Genomic DNA, 20,901 nt, shown 5'->3' on the forward strand with positions numbered 1-20,901 from the left:
GTGTTGAGGTGTTTCTGTTCTTTTGGAGAAGGAGAACCTTTCAGTGTCTTTTTCTCACTTCTCCCAGCTGTCTGTGGTCCAGCTGCATGAGTTCCTCATCAGTATCACTTTGTCAGAGAGGAGAAAACCTGGACTGAAGCTCAGAGCCACTGCAGACAACATTACATCTGGCCACCATTCACAACATGGATGACATGAAAAAACAAACCTGCAATATTAAAGAACGTAGCACTGGCCGGAATGACGCTTGGATCGGCTTGAGCACTGGGAATGTTGGCAAATGGTAGCGGTCTCAGGCGGACAACCAGAAAGAGGGACAGACACACACAAACTGGTGCAGTCAAGAACCAAATAACAAAAATGGAAATGAGTACTGTGTTCTGATGGTCTCAAACCAAAAGGGCTGCTGGCGTGATATGTCCTGTGAAGGAAAACATTATTTTGTGTGTTATGGTAAGAACGTCTATGTACAGTGCTTTTGCAACAAGTTTAGAAATGATTTACAATACTCACAATTCACATATTATGGTGTACATTATTTTAAACAAACAAATCAACAACAACAAAAAAACCTCTTCTGCAAATTAAAATTGAGAAATTATGAAATCCAAAACAATTTATATTTTCTGTGAATGTCTCTAGAAACATAAGATATTTTTCTAACATAATGTTTGTAAGAAAACAATTGTTAGTGCTGTACAATGATTATGGAATTGCTGTGAGGTCAGAGATTCACACCACTTCTATAAGGAGGTTCGCTGGGTTGAGTGTCACCTGGTCAGGTCTGTGAGAGCCTGTGTTCACTGAGCTGATTACGTGTTTCTGCATTTGAAGTGTTTTTGCCTTTCACTTTGTTAGGTTTCAGAATATACTACAAGACTGTTTTTTTCCCTCCTTGTCTTAAACTTCATATTTATTACATTTTGTTTCATAAGGAGGAACCAGAGATGTAAAACGGTCAGGCTGTCGTTTGCCATGCACTGATGTTTACCAATAACAACAGGATGTTGTGGTATTCGCATACAAGGGATCGCTCCACTTCCTGTTTGTATAGTTGCTAGTAACTCTGTCTGGGTTACAGAGGAATAATGGCCTCTGTGTTCAGTCAGCCAGGTGTCCAAGCATCACTCTGACTTCAGAGTTTCATTCCTACCTAGCTTGCATACACCTTTCTTTAATTAGACAGCCCTGCCTTCATGCAGTGATGTTAGAGCAGGCTCACTGAGCGCACTTGTAGTCTTTATAAATTCCAAAATGTTGTGGAAACATCAAGCCATTAGGTATTAGTGGAAAGTGATTTATAATGTATTATTTGTACAGCACAAGGGCCAGTGTCACTCATTACTGTTGCGATTCAGTGATGGTATAGGAAACACTATCTGAGCAACAGTTTTTGTTTGCATATGAACATTTTCACAATTATTGGAATATGATACTCCGCTCACCAAGTACTGCAACTATTTTTCAGGAACAAGATTCCCCAGTGAACCTTATTTGTGGATTGAAGAAAACAAGACCTGGTTTGATGCTTAGAGCTACTGCAGAGAGAATTACACAGACCTGGTCAATGTGAAAAACCAGACTGTGAACCAGGCCATTGAGAATGTGACACTACATTCTGATCGTGTTTGGACTGGTCTGGTGAATGACCCCTGGAACTGGTCAGATCAGAGTAACTCTGAGTTTAGAAACTGGAAATCAAACTCACCAAATACCTTAACTCCAGCTGAGAAGTGTGTTACAGTGAAAAGGGCTGACAAGAAAGAATCCTGGAATATTGAAAGCTGTGAAAAGAAGCACCCATTCATCTGCCATGAGAGTGAGCAAAGTTTCACTTCTTCATTATAGCATGAATGTAGCAATTATGTTTATTAAATAGCTTATTTAATTATATGGTATTTGCTGCCCTTTATCGATATTATATTGTGGTCTTCATGTTGAACTACAGTCAAAAATCATTCACTTATCCTTTAGAATTGCTTTTGTTTCTAGATAAGTTCAAATTGATGAAGCACAACATGACCTAGAGAGAGGCGCTGAGTCACTGCCAGAAGTATCATCTGGATCTGGTGTCAGTGGACACTGAGGAGATCCAGTCCTGGGTGAGGGAGGTGGTTCAAAGCACCTCCCCTGAACATGCGTGGCTGGGTCTGTGTCATACCTGCACCTGCTGGGTGAGCGGAGAGTCTGTCTGCTACTGGGCCCCGGGGAACGAGACAGGGGTGGAAGGCTGCAGCTACGGACAGAGAACCGGAGCACTGCAGACCCAAGGAGAGCAGTGGTGGGTGAGCCTCCCTGAGACCCAGACGCTCAACTTCATCTGCAGCACATATGAAGGTTAGTTGTCCTCTGTGTGTGTGTGTGTGTGTGTGTGTGTGTGTGTGTGTGTGTGTGGAATGTCACACTTTCTATAGGTTATATTTGAAAGCCTAACTTTCTTCTGTTTCTCTGTAAACTGAAACCAGGAGTGATTCCTCTTCATATGTCACCAGTGGCTCCATCTATGTTCACCCTGTTTATAGTTTCTCCTCTGCATAGATGATTTTATGAGTTAATCCAAGTGATATTAATTTACTTCTTCTGTATGTTTCAGTATATTCAATTTGCAGATTTGGACGTTTCCATGTGTTACATAAAAATAAAGAAACCCGTGATAAACCCGTGACCATTTTTATTTTTTCATAAAAACTTGGCCAGGTTCCACTATTGTTCTCCAAACAATACATTATTGAATGTATGCAAATTGATATTCAATACTTACACCAACCAGTTCTGGGTACCAATAGGTTCATCCTGAACTACTTCTATTTTTTAAAAGGTGAACATATTCTATATCACTGGCTACACATATTGGTTCTCCCAGTGATGTCCATATTGTGCTTGGCCGGGCTGTCCTGTCCTTGAACCAAGGCTCCCTCCTCGACTGAGGCCCTAGAGGCCTGTCAAAGAGGCCTCCTGAGGATTTACGCTGAAGCCATCCCTATTTTTCTGCTTACAATATTATTTTATTACCTCAATGACACTGCAGGGAGTGGATGCTCTTGGCTCCTATAGAGACTCTGGTGTGTTGGTGAAACTCCAGTTTGATAGGTTTGACTGCCCTCTTGTGGCAAAGTCAGGCCCTTACAGGCCAAGGGTCAAATCCAGCCATGGAAGGACAAGGTAGAGTAATTCAGAGCCTGATCTAAATTAACACATCACATCGACACAGTATATAAATATTTATTGTTTGCTGGCTAACTATAATACTAAATGCTGCACTTCAAAATAAAGGGTTCTCTATATGGCTGTAATTAAGGAATGAAACCAGAAAAAAATAATGAGAATGAAACAATATTCTCAATAAAATGGCTATAGACCTAATCGTTGAAATTACAGTTCCGGACCAAAAATGCTTGGACTAATTAACTAACTAAGTAACTAACTAACTAAAGTCCTAGCTTTTATAAAAAATAAACACTTTATCATTTTCAAATTTTAGTTTGTCATCAACAATGATACCCAGACATTTGTCACTCTGGCTGTGGCTTACTCAGTACTATACATATTTGTCTCAATACCTACTGAGTGTCTCAATACCTAGTGAGTGTCTCAAGTGAATGTCTCAGTACCTAGTGAGTGCCTCAAGTGAGTGTCTCAATACCTAGTGAGTATCTCAAAGCTGTCTCAATACCTAGTTAGGGTCTTAATACCTAGTGAGTGTCTCCAGTGAGTGTCTCAATACCTAGTGAGTGTCAAGTGTCTCAATACCTAGTGATGTCTCATGTGTCTCAATACCTAGTGAGTGTCTCAAGTGAGTGTCTCAATACCTAGTGAATGTCTCAATACCTAGTGAGTGTCTCAAGTGAGTGTCTCAATACCTAGTGAGTGTCTCAAGTAAATGTCTCAATACCTAGTGAGTGTCTCAAGTGAGTGTCTCAATACCCAGTGAATGTCTCAATACCTAGTGTTTCCAGTGAGTGTCTCGATACCTAGTGAGTGTCTCAAGTGTCTCAATACCTAGTGATGTCTCATGTGTCTCAATAGCTAGTGTGTCTCAATACCTAGTAAGTGTCTCAAGTGAATGTCTCAATACCGAGTGAGTGTCTCATGTGTGTCTCAATACCTAGTACGTGTCTCAACTGAATGTCTCAATACCTAGTGGGTACTCTACAGAGACAGCAAATGTCAAGAAGGCTGCTTGTCCTCAGATACCTTAAATATGCTGCCTGCTGAGACACCTTATTTCAGTGGAATATCAAGAGAGCTTCACATGCTTCCTCAGTTGTGGAGGCAATCCCATTTAGAAATCCAATACCTGTTTAGACAAACACTGTGGTGATGGGTTATCACACCACTCTGTAAAGTCTTACCGTGTGCCATTACCATGTGTTGGACCAGAGTGCAGACAATGAAACAGCATCACCTGGAAAGTTGTCATCCAGCTGTCATCGGAGTTCAAGATAAATATGATAAATAATGGGGGAGAGTATGCCCCCTATGGGTGAGTCAAGAGAAGTATAAGAGAGAATAGAAAGGTTCCAACAAGTACTCCTGTAAATTAATAATCCGAAGAATTAATAAATGACCCAAATGTGTTAGCCCATCAAAGTCTCTATACTCTCTCCCTCTGTCTCTCTCTATATACATTTTATCTCCAGAAGGGGACAGTCAAACTCAGGGAGAAATATTTCTCAGCTAGGAGCACAGTACATGTGCGAGACATTCACTTTAATGTTTATGTTCATATCAAAAATACATGTTGTTCACATACAGCACTAAATGCATCCATATAAATAATAAAATAAATGCATACTTGGTGCTCTGTGTGCACATCTCAGTGTTATAAATTGTTGACCTTTATTATAATTCTTTGACCTCTGAACGACCGTAAATGCTGCTGCAGTCTAATCAGTTCTCCATTAGATCAATATGTTACCAACACGATTTACAGTGTTTGGCAGGCAGAGTCTACAACACTTGGAATTATGGGCTTTTGCAGTTTTCACTGTTAACCAAAATTAAATGTTATACATTTACTAAATGTATTTTTAATGTTTTCTTAACTAAGTAATTTTGTTTTCATTTCAGTTTCTTTGATAAGGACACGTGCAACCATGAAAAAACATGAGTCTAAAATTCAGAGACCTTGTGCATTATTACAAATACAAGTGGATTAAACAAATTGTGGATTCATTAAAAAAAATTCTGCTAGACAACTTGGCAAAAACTGCTGTAAATACTACTGGGGATATGTTTGTGAGAGTTTGCAGGGTTTCTCAGGTCCAGTTCTGGAGATGTATCACCCTGCAGTTTAGTTCCAAGCCTACTCTAGCACACCTGGCATGATCATTTAGATGGTACTGAAGGATTTGCTTAACTGAAGCAGGGATGTTAGATTGCATTTACCTTTACATATACGGCATTTAGCTGACGCTTTTATCCAAAGCGACTTACAAGATTACGGCTGGAGCTATACTACGCAGGGTGGTAGATCCCCGGGAACAGACTTAAGCACTCCTGGTGTATGGACATTGTACAATTAAATGTAAAAAAGTAAAATAAAACAAGAACACTATGAAATGGCATAAATTAGGATAAAACGGAAAAGCAAAAACCAAAAATGAAACAGAATACATTTCAATGACATTAAAATAAAGAATATTAAACATTAGAAGCACTCAGGGATAATTAAAGGCTAACCTAAACAAATACATTTTAGTCCTCCTTTTAAATATGCCTCCATCAATAAGAGTCAGTTATACAGCTCATGTGTACAGAAGCTGCTCTGCCTCTCTTTAGTCAGGTAAGATTGACCAGGATGTCACTGGTAGTAGAGAGCTCTAGCAGGAATACACATGTAATAATAAATTCACTGAGGAACAGGGGGATGCGACCATGAAGGTATTTGAAGGTATCTTAAAATCTCTTATCTTCAATATTATCTAGGGTGTCAAAGTTCTCACACCAGCGAAGTCTCTGTAAGCTAGAAATAGTATTGTAAAGTATTAGAGCAGTCCAGACGAGATTACACAAAAGCATGTCTACGTTTTTCGCCGTTGACTCTTTAGAGCGTAACAATGACATTGGATATGTTTCCCAGGTGGCAGTTTTACAAACATGCCAGTGTTAAGCCTGTTCTGGTGACCTGTATTTTCCACAACTACACTTGCGTTGGTTGCTTGAGCAGAACCAGTAGTGAGTCCAGCTCTTGTTTACTGACCACTTACAGAAGGTAGTGTGGAAATCGTTCTGTGGTTTAACAGCATTTTGTGAAAGACGGTGGTTATTCAGACAGCCAGTAGAAGATAACGGTAGCCTAACTTAGTTTCAATATGTGCTGTTTGTGGGAAAATAGTTAAGACTTCTGCTAAGAAAATTTAAAATAAGCTAAAACAAGTTGGAAGCAGAGAGTGAACAGAAAGTGTGCAGCCTTGAAGCAAGCAAAAATCATAAATATATTATTCCGAAGAAAAAAAAAACTTAGCTGTTTTATTGGCTTTCAATCAGTTGTTGGAGGTTGTCATGTAAATATTATGCACACTAACATCGTTTTCGATTAACAGCTGTGCTTGTTCTATGGATAATGTTGGATCTTCTCCATTGTTCATATGCTGGTATGTCATTTCCACTGTTAATGGATTTCCGCAATGTTAAAGAAGAATGCAAAATGAATCTTTGGAATTTACATTTAATTTGAATCAGTAATATGTTTCTTCCAGTTGTATTCTCTTTGCTGGTCCCTGACGACTTTCTGTCAGGGCAGTTGGAATCTTCAGTTCTGCTGCCTTGTGCAGTTTCCCCATTAATGGATTATAAGAGCTGTGAAGTACACTGGTATGGTCCAAATGACAACGACATCCCGATTCTGCTCTACAAGGATCTAAAGGTCCAGGAGAATGCTGGAGATCCTCAGTACAAGAACAGAGTGTCTTTGGTTTGGAGAACTGGAGAAGGGGAATGTCTCTCTCAAACTGGAGAACCTCACACTAGCAGACGGAGGAGAATATGCATGCTTTGTACAGACCAAGTGGTGGTATGACCTAGCTAGATTCTCCTTACTTCTGAAAGGTACTTATTTTAACCCAAGTTATTGTACTTTTACATTCTCGAGCAACCATTTAAAGTAATTTATAACAGCTGATCACAAAGATGGAAGCATTTGACCCATTTCAGTTTATTTTATTTACCTTGCTACAGCCTTCAGGAAGACCACTGTAAATGTAAAAGTTTTGACAATTGGAGTTAAGGGTTTGAAAGGGGTTGCCACTATTCCAAGCAACATAACATTCAGTTTACCATAACTTTTAAACAATGTTCACATTTTTATCTCAGGTTTAACACACCAACTAACCCTCAACCATATTGTACCTTTTAAAGTATTAGGAGATCACCCTCACCTGGAGAAACAAAGAAGGAAAACTGACAAACAGCATTGACCATTATAAGACAGCTTTTTAAATAAAACAAACATAACTGTTTATTCATGGTTAGAGTGGACCATCATCAATTGATGCTAAATCTCTGTAGGATATTTATTTTGGCTCTTTCTCTTGCTGATTGCTAAGATGCTGAAGGGTTAGTGAGTGTGCCGTCCTGGGTTCTTCTCTCTCCCTCTGGGTCAGACTGGATCTCCTGTTCTGTGGGTTTATCTGATCAGGAGACGAGAAAGAGCAGAATGTTACTACTCAATCATGCCTCAGCAACATTACAACCAGGTTATTATACCTCTCTATGGACAGTTCAAAAGTCACCTAAGCATCAACATTTCCTCACATATCCTAATAAGCAACATGCTCTTTTTAATCAGATATTTCTCCTGGATGGAGACCCCTTATCATCTTGCTGGTTACCAGTTTGAGGGTTTTCTCTGTGATAACAGCTGCATCATCTTCAGGATCAGAGGTAGGAAATGTTAAGTGCAACTATAATTCTCCAAATCTCAAATTCTCACCACAAACTAATTTTTAAATGTACCTTTTCCCTAAGAGGTAAAATGTCAAAAAATCCAAAGGGGAAATCAGCAAGTAAGATTCACTACAAAGTTGTGAGGAAACCTTCAATATAAATTCTGTTCTGATTACTGATTACTTTCTTGTAAAATATACTGTGAGATTTGACAGATTGAAAGTGAATCTGATTATATTAGGCAACTAGTTACATTTTTAAATAGGAAAAATTATTTAAAAAAATCTCAGATTTTGTAAGCAAGGTATAAGTGGTGTGTTCTTATTTTTTAGAAGAAGAAACATCTTTTCTCATTGGTGCGTTAATGCAGATGTAATGGATAATATTTACTTGTGCAACCTACATATGCAGACAGACTGTTTGACTGGCCACTCTTACAGCTAAAGTTTAACCTACTGCTCCATGAATGTAACAGGCTTTTCTCATATGTATCTGCATTTAAAGGGTCTCAAATGGAAATCCAACATTATATTGATAAGGATCGGATTACAAAGTGGATAATTCACTGTTGTCTTTAGAACATTTCCATTCTCTGATTTTGACCTGGACTGTTTTCTCACTGTGTCTAAGGAGGTCATTTGGCTCTTGCACTGACCCTCACGTTACACAACACATACTACAACTACGGATTACTCAGCTATCAGTAAAGCAGCTTCTTTCAATGCCGGCAAATGTTTATCATGGAATCGTTGTTTTATCATTATAGGGTTTATTTATTAAGTAAAAAAAAAAACCTTTTGTATGGAGACCATAATCAGGATGAGAAGAATATAAAAAGTCCTAATGCATATTGGCTGCTCCAGCATAACTTGTCTGGGGAAAAAAAAACAATTGTCCAGGTTAAATAATCATTAAGTCTTATTTTCTGTTTAAAGTTCTTGATGCTTAAGTAAGGCAAAGTAATAAGTAATAATAATAATAATAATAATAATAATAATAATAATAATGAATCCTCTGCTACTTCACCAGTGTTTCCATTTGTCCAGGTTAAATAATCATTAAGTCACTTATTTTCTGTTTAAACTTCTTGATGCTTAAGTAATGCAACATGTTCTCTATTATACAGTAGGAAAACCTCAACATGATGAGAAGAGTGTAAAATGTGATAATGGAGAAAATCAAACCCCAGGTAAAGTGAATAATAATAATAATAATAATAATAATAATAATAATAATAATAATAATAATAACAACACTGTTGCACTGTCAGTGACTCTTGACTACAATGTCAACAGTTCTCTAAGAAGAGCAGCATGTCTCAATAATCTGCATGCCTGTCAGAGAACAAGCCAAAGGAAAATTAAATGTATAAATAAATAAATGTATATTTATTATAAAAACAGAAGCATTAGTAAATAAATGTTTTTTTAATTAGCATATCTACATTTATTTAGCATAGTGACTGAAAATAAATGATCACTAGTTTAACAACCTTTAGGTTTTGTATTTTGTCAATGAAATCAAAATGTAATGTTTTAATATTTTTAAAAGGACACTTTCAGCAGGACAAGCACAATTTTAAAAGGTGACCACAGGCACAGATATCTCTGAACCCATAGATATTGTCAGTAATTCAGCATCCTGTATTTCATCATCATTCACGTTAGTAACCCCCTAACGACACTTTTAATAAAAAAAAATTTAATGCACATATATGAGTAAACACGGAAATGAGCAAACGCAACAATCAATAATAAATAGTCAATACAATTAATACAAACATGAACCAGAGTTTAGCTATGTCCAGTTTAGCGCCTGGATGTTCACAAGTGTCTGTGTTACAACTCGCTGGGGCCCAAACATTGGTGCACATTTGCAGAATACCGGATGAAGTGTTTGAGACCCACAGAGCGGGTTGCTCCGACACTCACGCGTCTCTGACACGTATAGAGACGAACCGCAGTGTCCGCAACGAGCAGCTACTCGCGTCTCCTCCCAGCTTCTCACACGACAGAAGTGCGATGATTTTTGTTAAGACTCTGGCCCCCCTTGTCTATCCACACGAGTGGAGAACTCTTCTCCGCTGAGAAGCAACCAGTTCAGTGGTAAAGCCTGAAGGCGTAGCTAGGCTTCAACCGAATATGGATAACTCTCGTCACAGAACCGAAACAGACAATGCCTACCGGAGAGAGAATATACTTTTACGCTAACAAACACTGTTAGACTTGAAAGAAAAAAAATGCAGTTACAGTTTGGGCCTATATACAACGTATATTAAGTCTCCAACAACCGAAACGTCAGGGAAAAATTTCCGCTCTCTCTCGCTCTGGAACATTCCAGCCAAAAACCTTCCTTTTCATCCCAGACTAGCCCCTCCTAATCACGGATAGACCATCCTAGCAGCCATCTGATTGCTCGCCTTGGTCAGAGACTGGCGCGAAACTCGAAAAGCGGTCTGGGAAGTAGAGTATTTATAACTCAGTACAACAATAATAAACAAATACAGAATAAACAATATGGGGTTCCCTTGCCTTTTTTCCAGTGTCTCTATGCGTATGCTATAATGTTAGTTTTCTGAGAAAAAGCTACGCATTCTATGCTGCGCATGCTACAGCATACATATGAAATTTTGGCAGATGAAAACTAAACTGATCAAGCCATTTTATCACTAATACTTTAATTTGAATTCATTTCACAAATTTTAGAGCCAATAAGAGTGACTTTAGCTAAATGAAATTAAGTTGCCACCTACATTCCCAATATTCTCAGTAATCAATAATTTCAGCAGCTGCACCACCCAGCACCCAGGAGAGTGTAGAGAGAGCCACCTCACTCAGCATGCGTATGGAGAGTGAAGAGAGAGCCGCATCACCCAGTGTGTGTATGAAGAGTGATGTGAGAACTACATCACCCAGCCTGTGTTTGAAGAGTGAAGAGAGAGCCGCATCACCCAGTGTGTATATGAAGAGTGACGTGAGAACTGCGTCAACCAGTGTGATCATAGAGAATAAAGAGAGGGTTACATCACCCAGCATGTGTAAGGAGAGTGTAGAGAGAACCACATCACCCATTGTGTGTACAGAGACTGAAAAGAGTACCAAATCACCCAGTGTTTGTACGGAGAGTGTAAAACGTATCGCATCACCCAGTGTGCATACAGAGAATGAAAGGAGTACCAAATTATCCAGTTTGTGTACAGAGTAAGAGTACCGCATCACCCAGCATGAGTAAGGAGAGTGAAGAGAGTATCGCATCACCCAGTGTGCATACAGAGAGTGAAAAGAGTACCAAATCACCCAGTGTGCATAAAGATAGTAAGAGTACCGCATCCCCCAGTGTTTGTACAGAGAGTGAACAGAGTACCACATCACCCAGTGTGTGTATGGAGAGTGAAGTGAGTACCACGTCACCCAGCATGTGTAATGAGAGTGAAGCGAGTACCGCATCAGCCAGTGTGTGTACAGAGAGTGAAGAGAGTACCGCATCACCCAGCGTGTGTAAGGAGAGTGAGAGATTACTGCATCACCCAGCATGTGTACAGAGAATGAAGAAAGAGCCGCATCACCCAGAACGTCTAAGGAGAGTGAAGAGAGACCAGTGAAAGAAGAGAGAACAGCAATTTCTGTCAAAGCACAACAGCCAATGAGAGGAGCCACAACATAGACTCTCAGAATCAAAATCAAAATATATTTATATAGCGCTTTTTACAACAGATGTTGTCAAAAAGCAGCTTTACAAATGTCCAAATCCAAGCCCCAAGTGAGCAAGCCAAGGGTGACAGTGGCAAGGAAAAACTCCCTAGAGAATGAGGAAGAAACCGTGAGAGGAACCAAGACTCAAAGGGCGGGGCCCCATCCTCCTCTGGATGACAATGGTCACAACAATAATAACAATTTTAAGAGAAAAATAAATAACTAATAATAAAATGAAAAAATAAGCAATTCATGTCTAGTCCAATTTTCTAGTGGTCCTAGTCTTGTCCCGATGGTGTGCATGTGTTTGAAACCCATCCCCAAGAGAACATCCAATAAGGGCAATGGAGAAGTAGTTAGCTGTGGTGGAGGTGTCGTGGGCTACAGCAGGGGACATCAGTGAGTGGTGGGAGTAGCCATGGCAACTGAGGCTCACTAATATCATAACATCAGGGGTAGGTGTACCTCGGCAGAAAAGTTAACTAGATTTTTAGGCATGTTCAGGTATGAGGGTATGTAAATTAGGGAACTATAATGAGCAAAGGTGGATTCTGCTATAGCAGCACAACTAAAAGGAAAGAGCCAGAAGGAACCACAGGTATGAGGGCACTCCATCAGCACTGAGGCACTCCCAGTCAACAAACTTGAAGGAAAAATGAGAGGTGAAGTGTCAGCATCATAACAACATCCCAGTTTACCATAACTCTCAATGCCCATGGACCGCCAGATCTACACCTTTACCCAAGATGAGAAGTAATTAATAAAATTCCTGACTGTACAGATAGGTTTTCAGTCTAGCCTTAAAGATTGAGAATGTGTCTGAGTCTCGAAATTTTACAGGAAGGTTATTCCATAGTATGGGAACTTTATAGTTAAAGGCTCTACTCCCTGTGTTAGATTTTCTTATTCTTGGTACTAGTAAAGAGCCTGCACCTTTTGATCTAAGCAGACATGCTGGTTCGTAAGAGTTCTCAAAGGTACTGTGGGGAAAGACCATTCATGTATGTAAATAGAAGTATTTTATAATCAATACAAAATTTTACAGGGAGCCAATGTAAAGCAATGTAGCTAAGATAGGAGTGATGGGATCAAATTTTCTAGTTCTAGCAAGAACTGTGGCTGCTGCATTTTGAACTAGTTGGAGCTTGTTTAGGCACTTAATGGTACAGCCAGATAGTGAGGCATTACAGTCCAATCTGGAAGTAATACATGCATCATGTGAGGAGAACATTTCCCTAATCTTTGAAATGTTTCTAAGGTGGAAAAAAGGCGGTCCTAGAAATATTATTTACATGAGCTTCGAATGAGAGACTGGGATCCATAATAACATAAGAAGATGTGATTGGGAGACCATTGAGGTTCATTGGGTAATTAGAGAGTGAGGACCTAGCTGTCTTTGGGCCTAATAGAAGCACCTCTGTTTTGTCAGGATTAAGTGAGCGAAAGTTCCTCAACATCCAATGTCTGACATCCTTTATGCATTTGCCAGTAATACTAAGCTAATATATGTCCTCTTGTTTGACCGAGACACATAGCTGAGTATCATCAGTGTAGCAGTGGGAAATAGCACAGTGTTTACGTATAATGTCACCTAGAGGTAGCATATATGAAGAAAAAAGCAAAGGTCCTAGAACTGATCCTTGTGGAACACCGTAGCTAAACTTGTTGTATGCTGAGAAGTCTGCATTTATGTTAACAAACTGGTAGCGACCAGCTAGACAAGATTTAAACCAAGAAAGGGTTATTCCCCTAATCCCAAAACATTCTCGAGTTTATCTATTAAAATGATGTGATCTATAGTGTCAAATTCTGCACTCAGATCAAACAATATAAGCAAAGAGACATAACCCTGGTCAGAAGCCACCAACAGGTCAACTGCCTCTCATCAACTCCCAGCTCCATCTAGTTCTACTGTCCATTATTATTATTATTATTATTATTATTATTATTATTATTATTTTCCAGATTCTATCCAGAGCAACATGCAGGTATTTTTCAGTATAAAAGTATATGTGCTAATAATCTGGTTAAAAGGTCCTGTTTATATATAGCACAATATTGTTTTTGGGACAATTTCATTACATATATTTTGAATGTTAGATTTTTTTAAAACTCAGAATTGGATACTGGGGATACTGGTACCGACCCGATAACTACAACAACCCGGTTCTGCTCTACAAGGATCTAACAGTCAAGGAGAATGCTGGAGATCCTCAATACAGGAACAGAGTGTCTCTGGTAGGAGAACTGGAGAAGGGGGACATTTCTCTCAAACTGGAGAATCTCACACTATCAGACAGAGGAGAATATGTCTGCTTGGTTAAGACTGTCGAATGGTATGACAAGGCTAACATGACATTGAATATTACAGGTAAGAAATTTAAACTTTTGCCTTGATTCTAAATAATGAACTTTACATATCCATGTTATTTTCTTTTATGCCACATATTTCACTTTTGTGGTGTGAATCCTGATCTGGAAACAATTTATTCAAATTTTATTATTTATTCAATGTAAAATCATGACAACCACCCTCATTAGCCTGGATTCTTTTCTGTAGTGATTGGATCTTCTCTTCTCCTCGCACTGGCTGATGCTGGAAATCAGGTGAATATTACCTGTGTGTCAGAAGGATGGTCACCAAAGCCGACCCTCAAAGGAGGAAGAGATCTCAAGAACAGTGTTGATCACTATAAAACAGGTTCATAATTAAAACATATATAAGACTGTTAACTCATGGTTAAAGCTACAGATCAAATACATAGATTGAGTTGTAGAAGAACACAGTGTGCTTTGTTTTTTCCCTCTTGGATCGTCCTCTGGTTGGTTAAGGGAGGCTCCGAGTTTACTTACTTTTATCTTAAATTCTGTTAAATTCAAGGCTTCTCGTCTGAAACTAGTTGCTTGTTTGCTGTTAGCTGTAATTACTCGCTGCAGGTGTAGTTTTGTATTTGTTGTGGGTGTGAATTGAGGGATCGAACACAGCACTTACTGAACTGTTAAATTAGGATGACTCTGCTACAGTGCACATCTCTAGTGGTGATCAAAACCTGTAGAAGGCTTTTGTTATGCTTTTCTTTTAGCTCATCTACACTGAGACCTCTCAAACTCATTTAAGTATCTTTTTTTCTCACACTTTCTCCCATTCAAACTTTCATCACATACGTCCACAAACCTAGCATCTTTCCAGTCTGAAATGTATCTTGAAATTCCTGTCTACATATCTCACATATCACAATCACAGTGAATCTGCTGTGCCCTCTCTCCTGTAGACCTGCAAGATCTTCCCCACCTGCCCCCTGGCTAACAAACACTCCACTGTCACAGGAGAAAACTAAGGATTGCAAAGAGGCAGTGGAGGAAAACTCACCTAGATTCAGACCTCAGCTCATACCAGGCTCTCCTTTCCAAGTTCGCACTGGAAGAAACATCTGCAAAGTCATCCTACTACAGAGGAAAATTTGAATCATCAGCATCTGATCCATGCAAGCTCTTCAGTATTTTTTCTTCTCTCATAGCCTGGTCATAACTTTGGACAACCAAAGTTATCGTTCTCTACTCATGTTTCAAATCTGACCTGGTCTTGCAGAATTCTTCTTTGTAACTCTCTAGCAGAAAGCCAAACAGGTACATGTGCAGTCTCTTGTAATCTCAAAGTTAGACTACAGCAACTCACTACTTGCTGGTCTTCCTCTAAGAGCCATCAGACCTCTACAACTTGTCCAGAGTGCAGCAGCACAACTGGTCTTCAATCTTCCAAAGTTCACACGTCACTCCACTGCTGTGCTTAATTGGCTTCCAGTAACTTCCAGCATCAGATTTAAAGCTTGATGCTTGCATACAAAGCCAAACATGGACCAGCCCCTCCATATATGATGTCAATGGTCAAAGCCCAATCTGTACCTCGAGTACTTTGACCCTCAAGTATGGCTTGGCTTGAAATACCATGCTTCAAGTTTCATGGAAGGCAAGCATTAAGACTAATCTCTGTCCTGGCTCCTAGATGGTAGAATGAACTTCTTCATGCTGTCTGAACAGTAGAGTTCCATGCGGTCTTCAAACACAGATTGAAGACCCATCTATTTGTGGAATATTTAAATGACCACTGTTCCTGCTCCTATGTTAACTAACTGAAACTTTAGTCCTTATTGTAGTGTATTGTTTATTACACCGATTGTTGTCTGAGAAATAGCTTATGTATTTTGCACTTCTAGGCGTCAGCATTTATATGTGTACTGCAACAGCATTCTAGTTCATTGGTATCTTGGACTCTAATCTACTGTACTAGCTAGAATGTATTCTATAAGTAAATGACAAAGCACTTTTGTAAGTCGCTCTGGATAAAATCGTCTGCCAAATGCCATAAATGTAAAAACCTAAAACACAGCAGTTCAGAGTGGCCTCTGAATATCAGTGTTGTATACTAAACTTCTAATCAATATCCTTCATATTCATCCTCTCTCGCTCCTCATTAAGACTCTGAAGGGCTGGTGAGTGTGATGTCGTGGGTTCTTCTCTCTCCCTCTGCGTCAGACTGGATCTCCTGTTCTGTGGGTTTATCTAATCAGGAGATGAGAGAGAGCAGAGTGCTACCACTCAGACTGTCCCATCAATGTGGAAGAACCTGCCTCATCTTCAGAACCAGGTAAACAATCACATCTCTGTTACAGCGATCTGCTACTTTGGCTGCAAATCTGAGCACAATGTGAACAAGACAAGCCACAAATGTTTATGACAAACGTCTGTCATACTCACCCTCTCAGTGTTTATTACTAGAGATGTGAAAATGGTTATTCATTCATTTTTGTAGCGTGGAGAGCCTTCATCATTACTCTGGTCTTCACTTTACTGGCTTTTACTGCAATCACAGTTTACATTATGCTCAAAGGTAAGAAACCATTCACCCCACATCTTAAAGGTAAATGTAAATATAAGAAAATGTACAATTTAAAATATTGAATGTTTACATGCTTTTTCTAAGTAATTAACTGTTTGTGATTGTAGGACTAAGGCATTCAAAAACTATTGAAATCTCTGGAGTTAAGTGATCCCTACCACAAACCTTTAATTTTAAATAAACATACATGCACACATTCAAAGACAGACATAAATTTGATCATGTCATTATTTAAGTAAATTTTAGTTTTATTATTTTGTTCTATAATTTAAGGATATTATTTATATAAGCTATTTAATCATAATTGATTTTCCTTAATTTCCAGTCAACAGAAGAGGAAGGTCTACTTCTCTTGTGTAAACAACACCAGGTTCATGTTTTAGTGTCAGGAATGAGTGCATGAGTGTAACAAGAAAAGAACACAGAAAACAGGAAGCAGAAGCTCAAGAAACTCTGACAGAATTAAGTCTGGAAAAACCCAACAGGAATCTTTACTAAATGACCAGACCACCTGAGTGCAGGCTGGCATGAGTACTGCTAATCACCCTTGATTACCTAATAGTGGCTCTGTGCCTCTCTCTGGTGGTCATGGTTGGCATAGCAGATAACAAGAAATATTCTGATTTATGGTGCAATCTGCCATTCTGTTGTGTTTTGCAAGATTACATATTTATATTTTCAAATGTCTTTGTGCCAGAAATGACTGCAGAAGTTCAAACACTCAATGTGTTCATCATCATGTTACTGTTAACCTGCCTATGTGTAAATACCTTTGTCCCAATAGTCATTAGTCTTGTTTAATAGTACATTTGTTCTTTCTATCTTACAAATATTCAATTAAACAATTCATATTTTCTAATTTTCCATCAACAGCACCGGCCAATAAGTCAAGAGCTGAAACAGCTGAGGAGAAACATGGAATGAATGCTGACTCCAACCAAGGTGTTAAGATGACCCAGTCAGGTCATTATTTTAGTAACTCAAATAGACCTGAATGAGTCAATATTGCGCTTACAGAAGTCACATAATTAAACAGAATACACAAAATGTTACAAGATCATCTGAGGAATCCTAAAGTGCAGACAAATAAACCAAATTTATGACAGCAAACACACACACACACACACACACACACAAAAATAAATTATATATATATATATATATATATATATATATATATATTTTTTTTTTTTTTTTTATTTTATTTTTTTTTTTTTTCAGTGTACTGTTTATCCAAACTCACCGTGATCAGGTTCTGACTATACGTACACCCCTTTTCTGATTGTGCTTGTAATTAATTCTAATATTAATGATTTGTCTGTTGTTCCTTTTAACAGAAAATTCCCAGAAGAACAACGCACTGAAAACAAGGCAGCAAACAAAGAAGACCCCGTTCCAGGTATATCCCCTGTTACAGCAGAGAGAACTGAGCCTGGCAGACTTGGAATGCTTTTTATGTTTAGTGCACAAATCTGACCAGTAATATCTGTGTTACTTTTAACTCTCCACTGGCATGAGAATGTAGAATTGAACACCGGGTTGCTGTGGTGTTGGGACATACAGGCCTTTGCAGACAGAACTGCATGTTTACATTTACAGGATTTAGCAGATGCGCTTGTCCAGAGGGACTTACAATAGTGCTCTGTTGTCTCCATAGAATAAATGCTTATGATAGAACACTAGACGCGAGACTAAGGACACCATTAAGCTGGAACACGGAGAGGCAGAATGCTGGACCGTTTTCGGCTTTATGGGCAACATCAGGGTTTTAATGCAGGTTACCACAGGATAACAGTAGGGGGAACACAGCAGGGAGGTTTGTGAATTGGGAAGGTTGAATATGATTCTGGATCAGCTGCATAGGTTTAGTGGCGTGTGCGCTGGTGTTCAGTAGTCCAGTCTTGAGATGATGAGGGAGTGGACAAGCAACCGATTGGCTTCTCTGGAAGGAAATGGCTGAATCCTCCTGATGTTGACAGACACCTGCATGTCTGGGTTACATTAGCAGCAAAGAATGAGAGCTGGCTGTCCAGGACCAGGCCTGAGTTTCCTGTATTTCTGGAGAGCGTGTTCAGATAGTTCTCATAGGAGATACCAGACCATGGCACAGAGGTTAGGTAATAACAGTAGGGTTTCTGTTGAAACAAAATAACCCATAACTTCTTTTTCATGACATAGCCCCCTCCTCATAGACTCCTCTCCATGGATGTGTGTGTGTGTGTGTGTGTGTGTGTGTGTGTGTGTGTGTGTGTGTGTGTGAGTGTGTGTGTGTGTGTGTGTGTGAGTGTGTGTGTGTGTGTGTGTGTGTGTGTGTGTGTGTGTGTGTGTGTGTGTGTGTGTGTGTGAGTGTGTGTGTGTGTGTGTGTGTGTGAGTGTGTGTGTGTGTGTGTGAGTGTCTGTGTGAGTGTGAGTGTGTGTGTGTGAGTGTCTTTACATGGCCGTGCCCCTCCCTTGTTAGTCTGTTACATGTTACACCAGTCCCTCGAGTTAACGTGTATATTTATATATTTATTCATATCATTAACGTTCATATTTAAATCCTTGTGTATAAAGTCAGTCCTTGTCAGTGTTTGATTTCATTTAGGCTGTTGTTTGCCACCTTATCATGTATATCTGCATCATCTCCCATATTGATCTCTTAGTAGTGGTATTACTACTACTACTACTACTACTATTATTATTATTATTATTATTATTATTATTATTATCATTTTCAGACTGGACCCAGATGCTCCTGAGAAAAGGTAAATACACAAACCACAAACATCTGCAATGAGATCCCGACAAATCTACCTTGTGATTTTAACAGATGAAATGCTTGGTTTCTCTTTCAGATCATCTCACGCTGGACTCTAAAACAGCCGCTCCTATTCTAGAAGTTAGTAAAGATAACTTTAGAACTTTAGAACAGTTTAGAACAGTTACCTGTAAATCAGACTTGGACAGAAAGAGTCTGTCTGTATTTGTCCAGGTCCTCTGCAACGAGAGATTCCAGACAGGACAGCACTACTTGCAAATGAAAGGACTGTTCATAAGAATGATGAGAGAATGTACCCTGTGTTCTGGTACACAGCAGTAACCAGTATAACAGTGACGAGAGAGAGGAAAAGGTTATGATGTCCATGAGAAAGAGTCCTTTGCTAGTCAGAGACAGGTTCACACAACTGGGAGTGATTTGTGAACACTGTCATTTTATGACTGTGATACAAACTCACACCTCTATACCTTCTACAACGTGGAATCAACACGGCCACTGACTCCAGTCATCAGTCCTTGAGTTCGAGAGAAGTGTTCAGCTTGGCTTTGCGAAAAATGAATAAATTGTGATATATTGTTTTGCTTCCTTAATCCTCCCCCAAGTTCTTACATAACAAAATGAAGTGTGTCCATATGCTGCTGCATGTGGCTATATATGGAATATTTTAAAGCTGCACTGAGGGTTAAGGGCAGTCTTCTGTCTACCGTGTCCATATGAAGGAAACAGTCACATCTGGCCTGGATGTCCTTTATTCCAAAAGTCTCTGGCAGGTGAATGTTGGACTCAGCACCAGAACTTACTGTCACTGTACCAGTTTAACCAGTGCGGTTTATCTGGTAAACACTCATAATGCTGGACAGTGTTTATGTCGGTGCATAATGTGCATAATCCTGTTCTTTTACCGAGTGTTATGTAACCTGTGATGACTGAGATACCTCGAGGCACGACTGAACCTTTAATGTGGTTTAGTTTGTTTTCACATTTTGGGTGTATGTAAGTGTTACTGATGTCAATGTCAATGTGTATCTGCTCTGTTTAATTGTGTAATTTGTATGAGGTTATTCGGCACAACATGAGCAAAAAAAAAAAACGTACCACAAGGAGCCAGAAGTAGCTAATTAAAACTCCTGGACACTTCTAATAACACCGGACTACTACTGGACACTTCTAATAATACTGGACTACTACAGGACAATTCTAATACCGCTGGATGACTAATTTATATTACAAATGTATAAAAGGTAACACGATCCTGGCAAAAAGTGTGTAAAGACAAAAAAGGCCAAAAGGAAAAATAAAACAAAGGTTTTACTAAAAAGACACTTTCATTTGACGCACATTTCAGGAGAGCATGTTTCTAAAGAAATAAAGAGACACACAGCGCTGCGCACTTTTCTCCCTGAGCATGCTTAACTCTGCCTGGCGTCACTGCGGTCCTCGTGCACTATGCCGTCAGTCTTCTTCATCTCCTTCTCAGCATGCGAGCGGATCTGCGGACCACACGTGGAGCAAAACAGCGAAACGTACACGTGCAGCTACTTCACGACAGACCTGCATGAGAGGGTAATAGAGATAGCATATCAACAAAAGTTGCATGTGAAAGTTGCTCCGGGTCACCTAGATCACCTCCTTCTTTTCGGCTGTTCTACTTTTGGCCTGGAGGTCTC

The 20,901-nt window shown here is 39.3% G+C and overlaps 1 protein-coding gene across 1 annotated transcript; it reads left to right on the forward strand.

The window, feature by feature from the left end:
• Window positions 1-1,088: 1,088 nt before the first annotated feature.
• On the forward strand, window positions 1,089-2,342 carry LOC113591367 (C-type lectin-like). Its single transcript, XM_035530031.1, is given in 3 exon segments — window positions 1,089-1,113; window positions 1,469-1,819; window positions 1,993-2,342. Coding segments are annotated over 3 exon segments (726 nt in total).
• Window positions 2,343-20,901: the final 18,559 nt, after the last annotated feature.

The sequence above is a fragment of the Electrophorus electricus genome, chromosome 9, assembly GCF_013358815.1.
Source record: "Electrophorus electricus isolate fEleEle1 chromosome 9, fEleEle1.pri, whole genome shotgun sequence".
NCBI classification, from domain to species: domain Eukaryota; kingdom Metazoa; phylum Chordata; class Actinopteri; order Gymnotiformes; family Gymnotidae; genus Electrophorus; species Electrophorus electricus.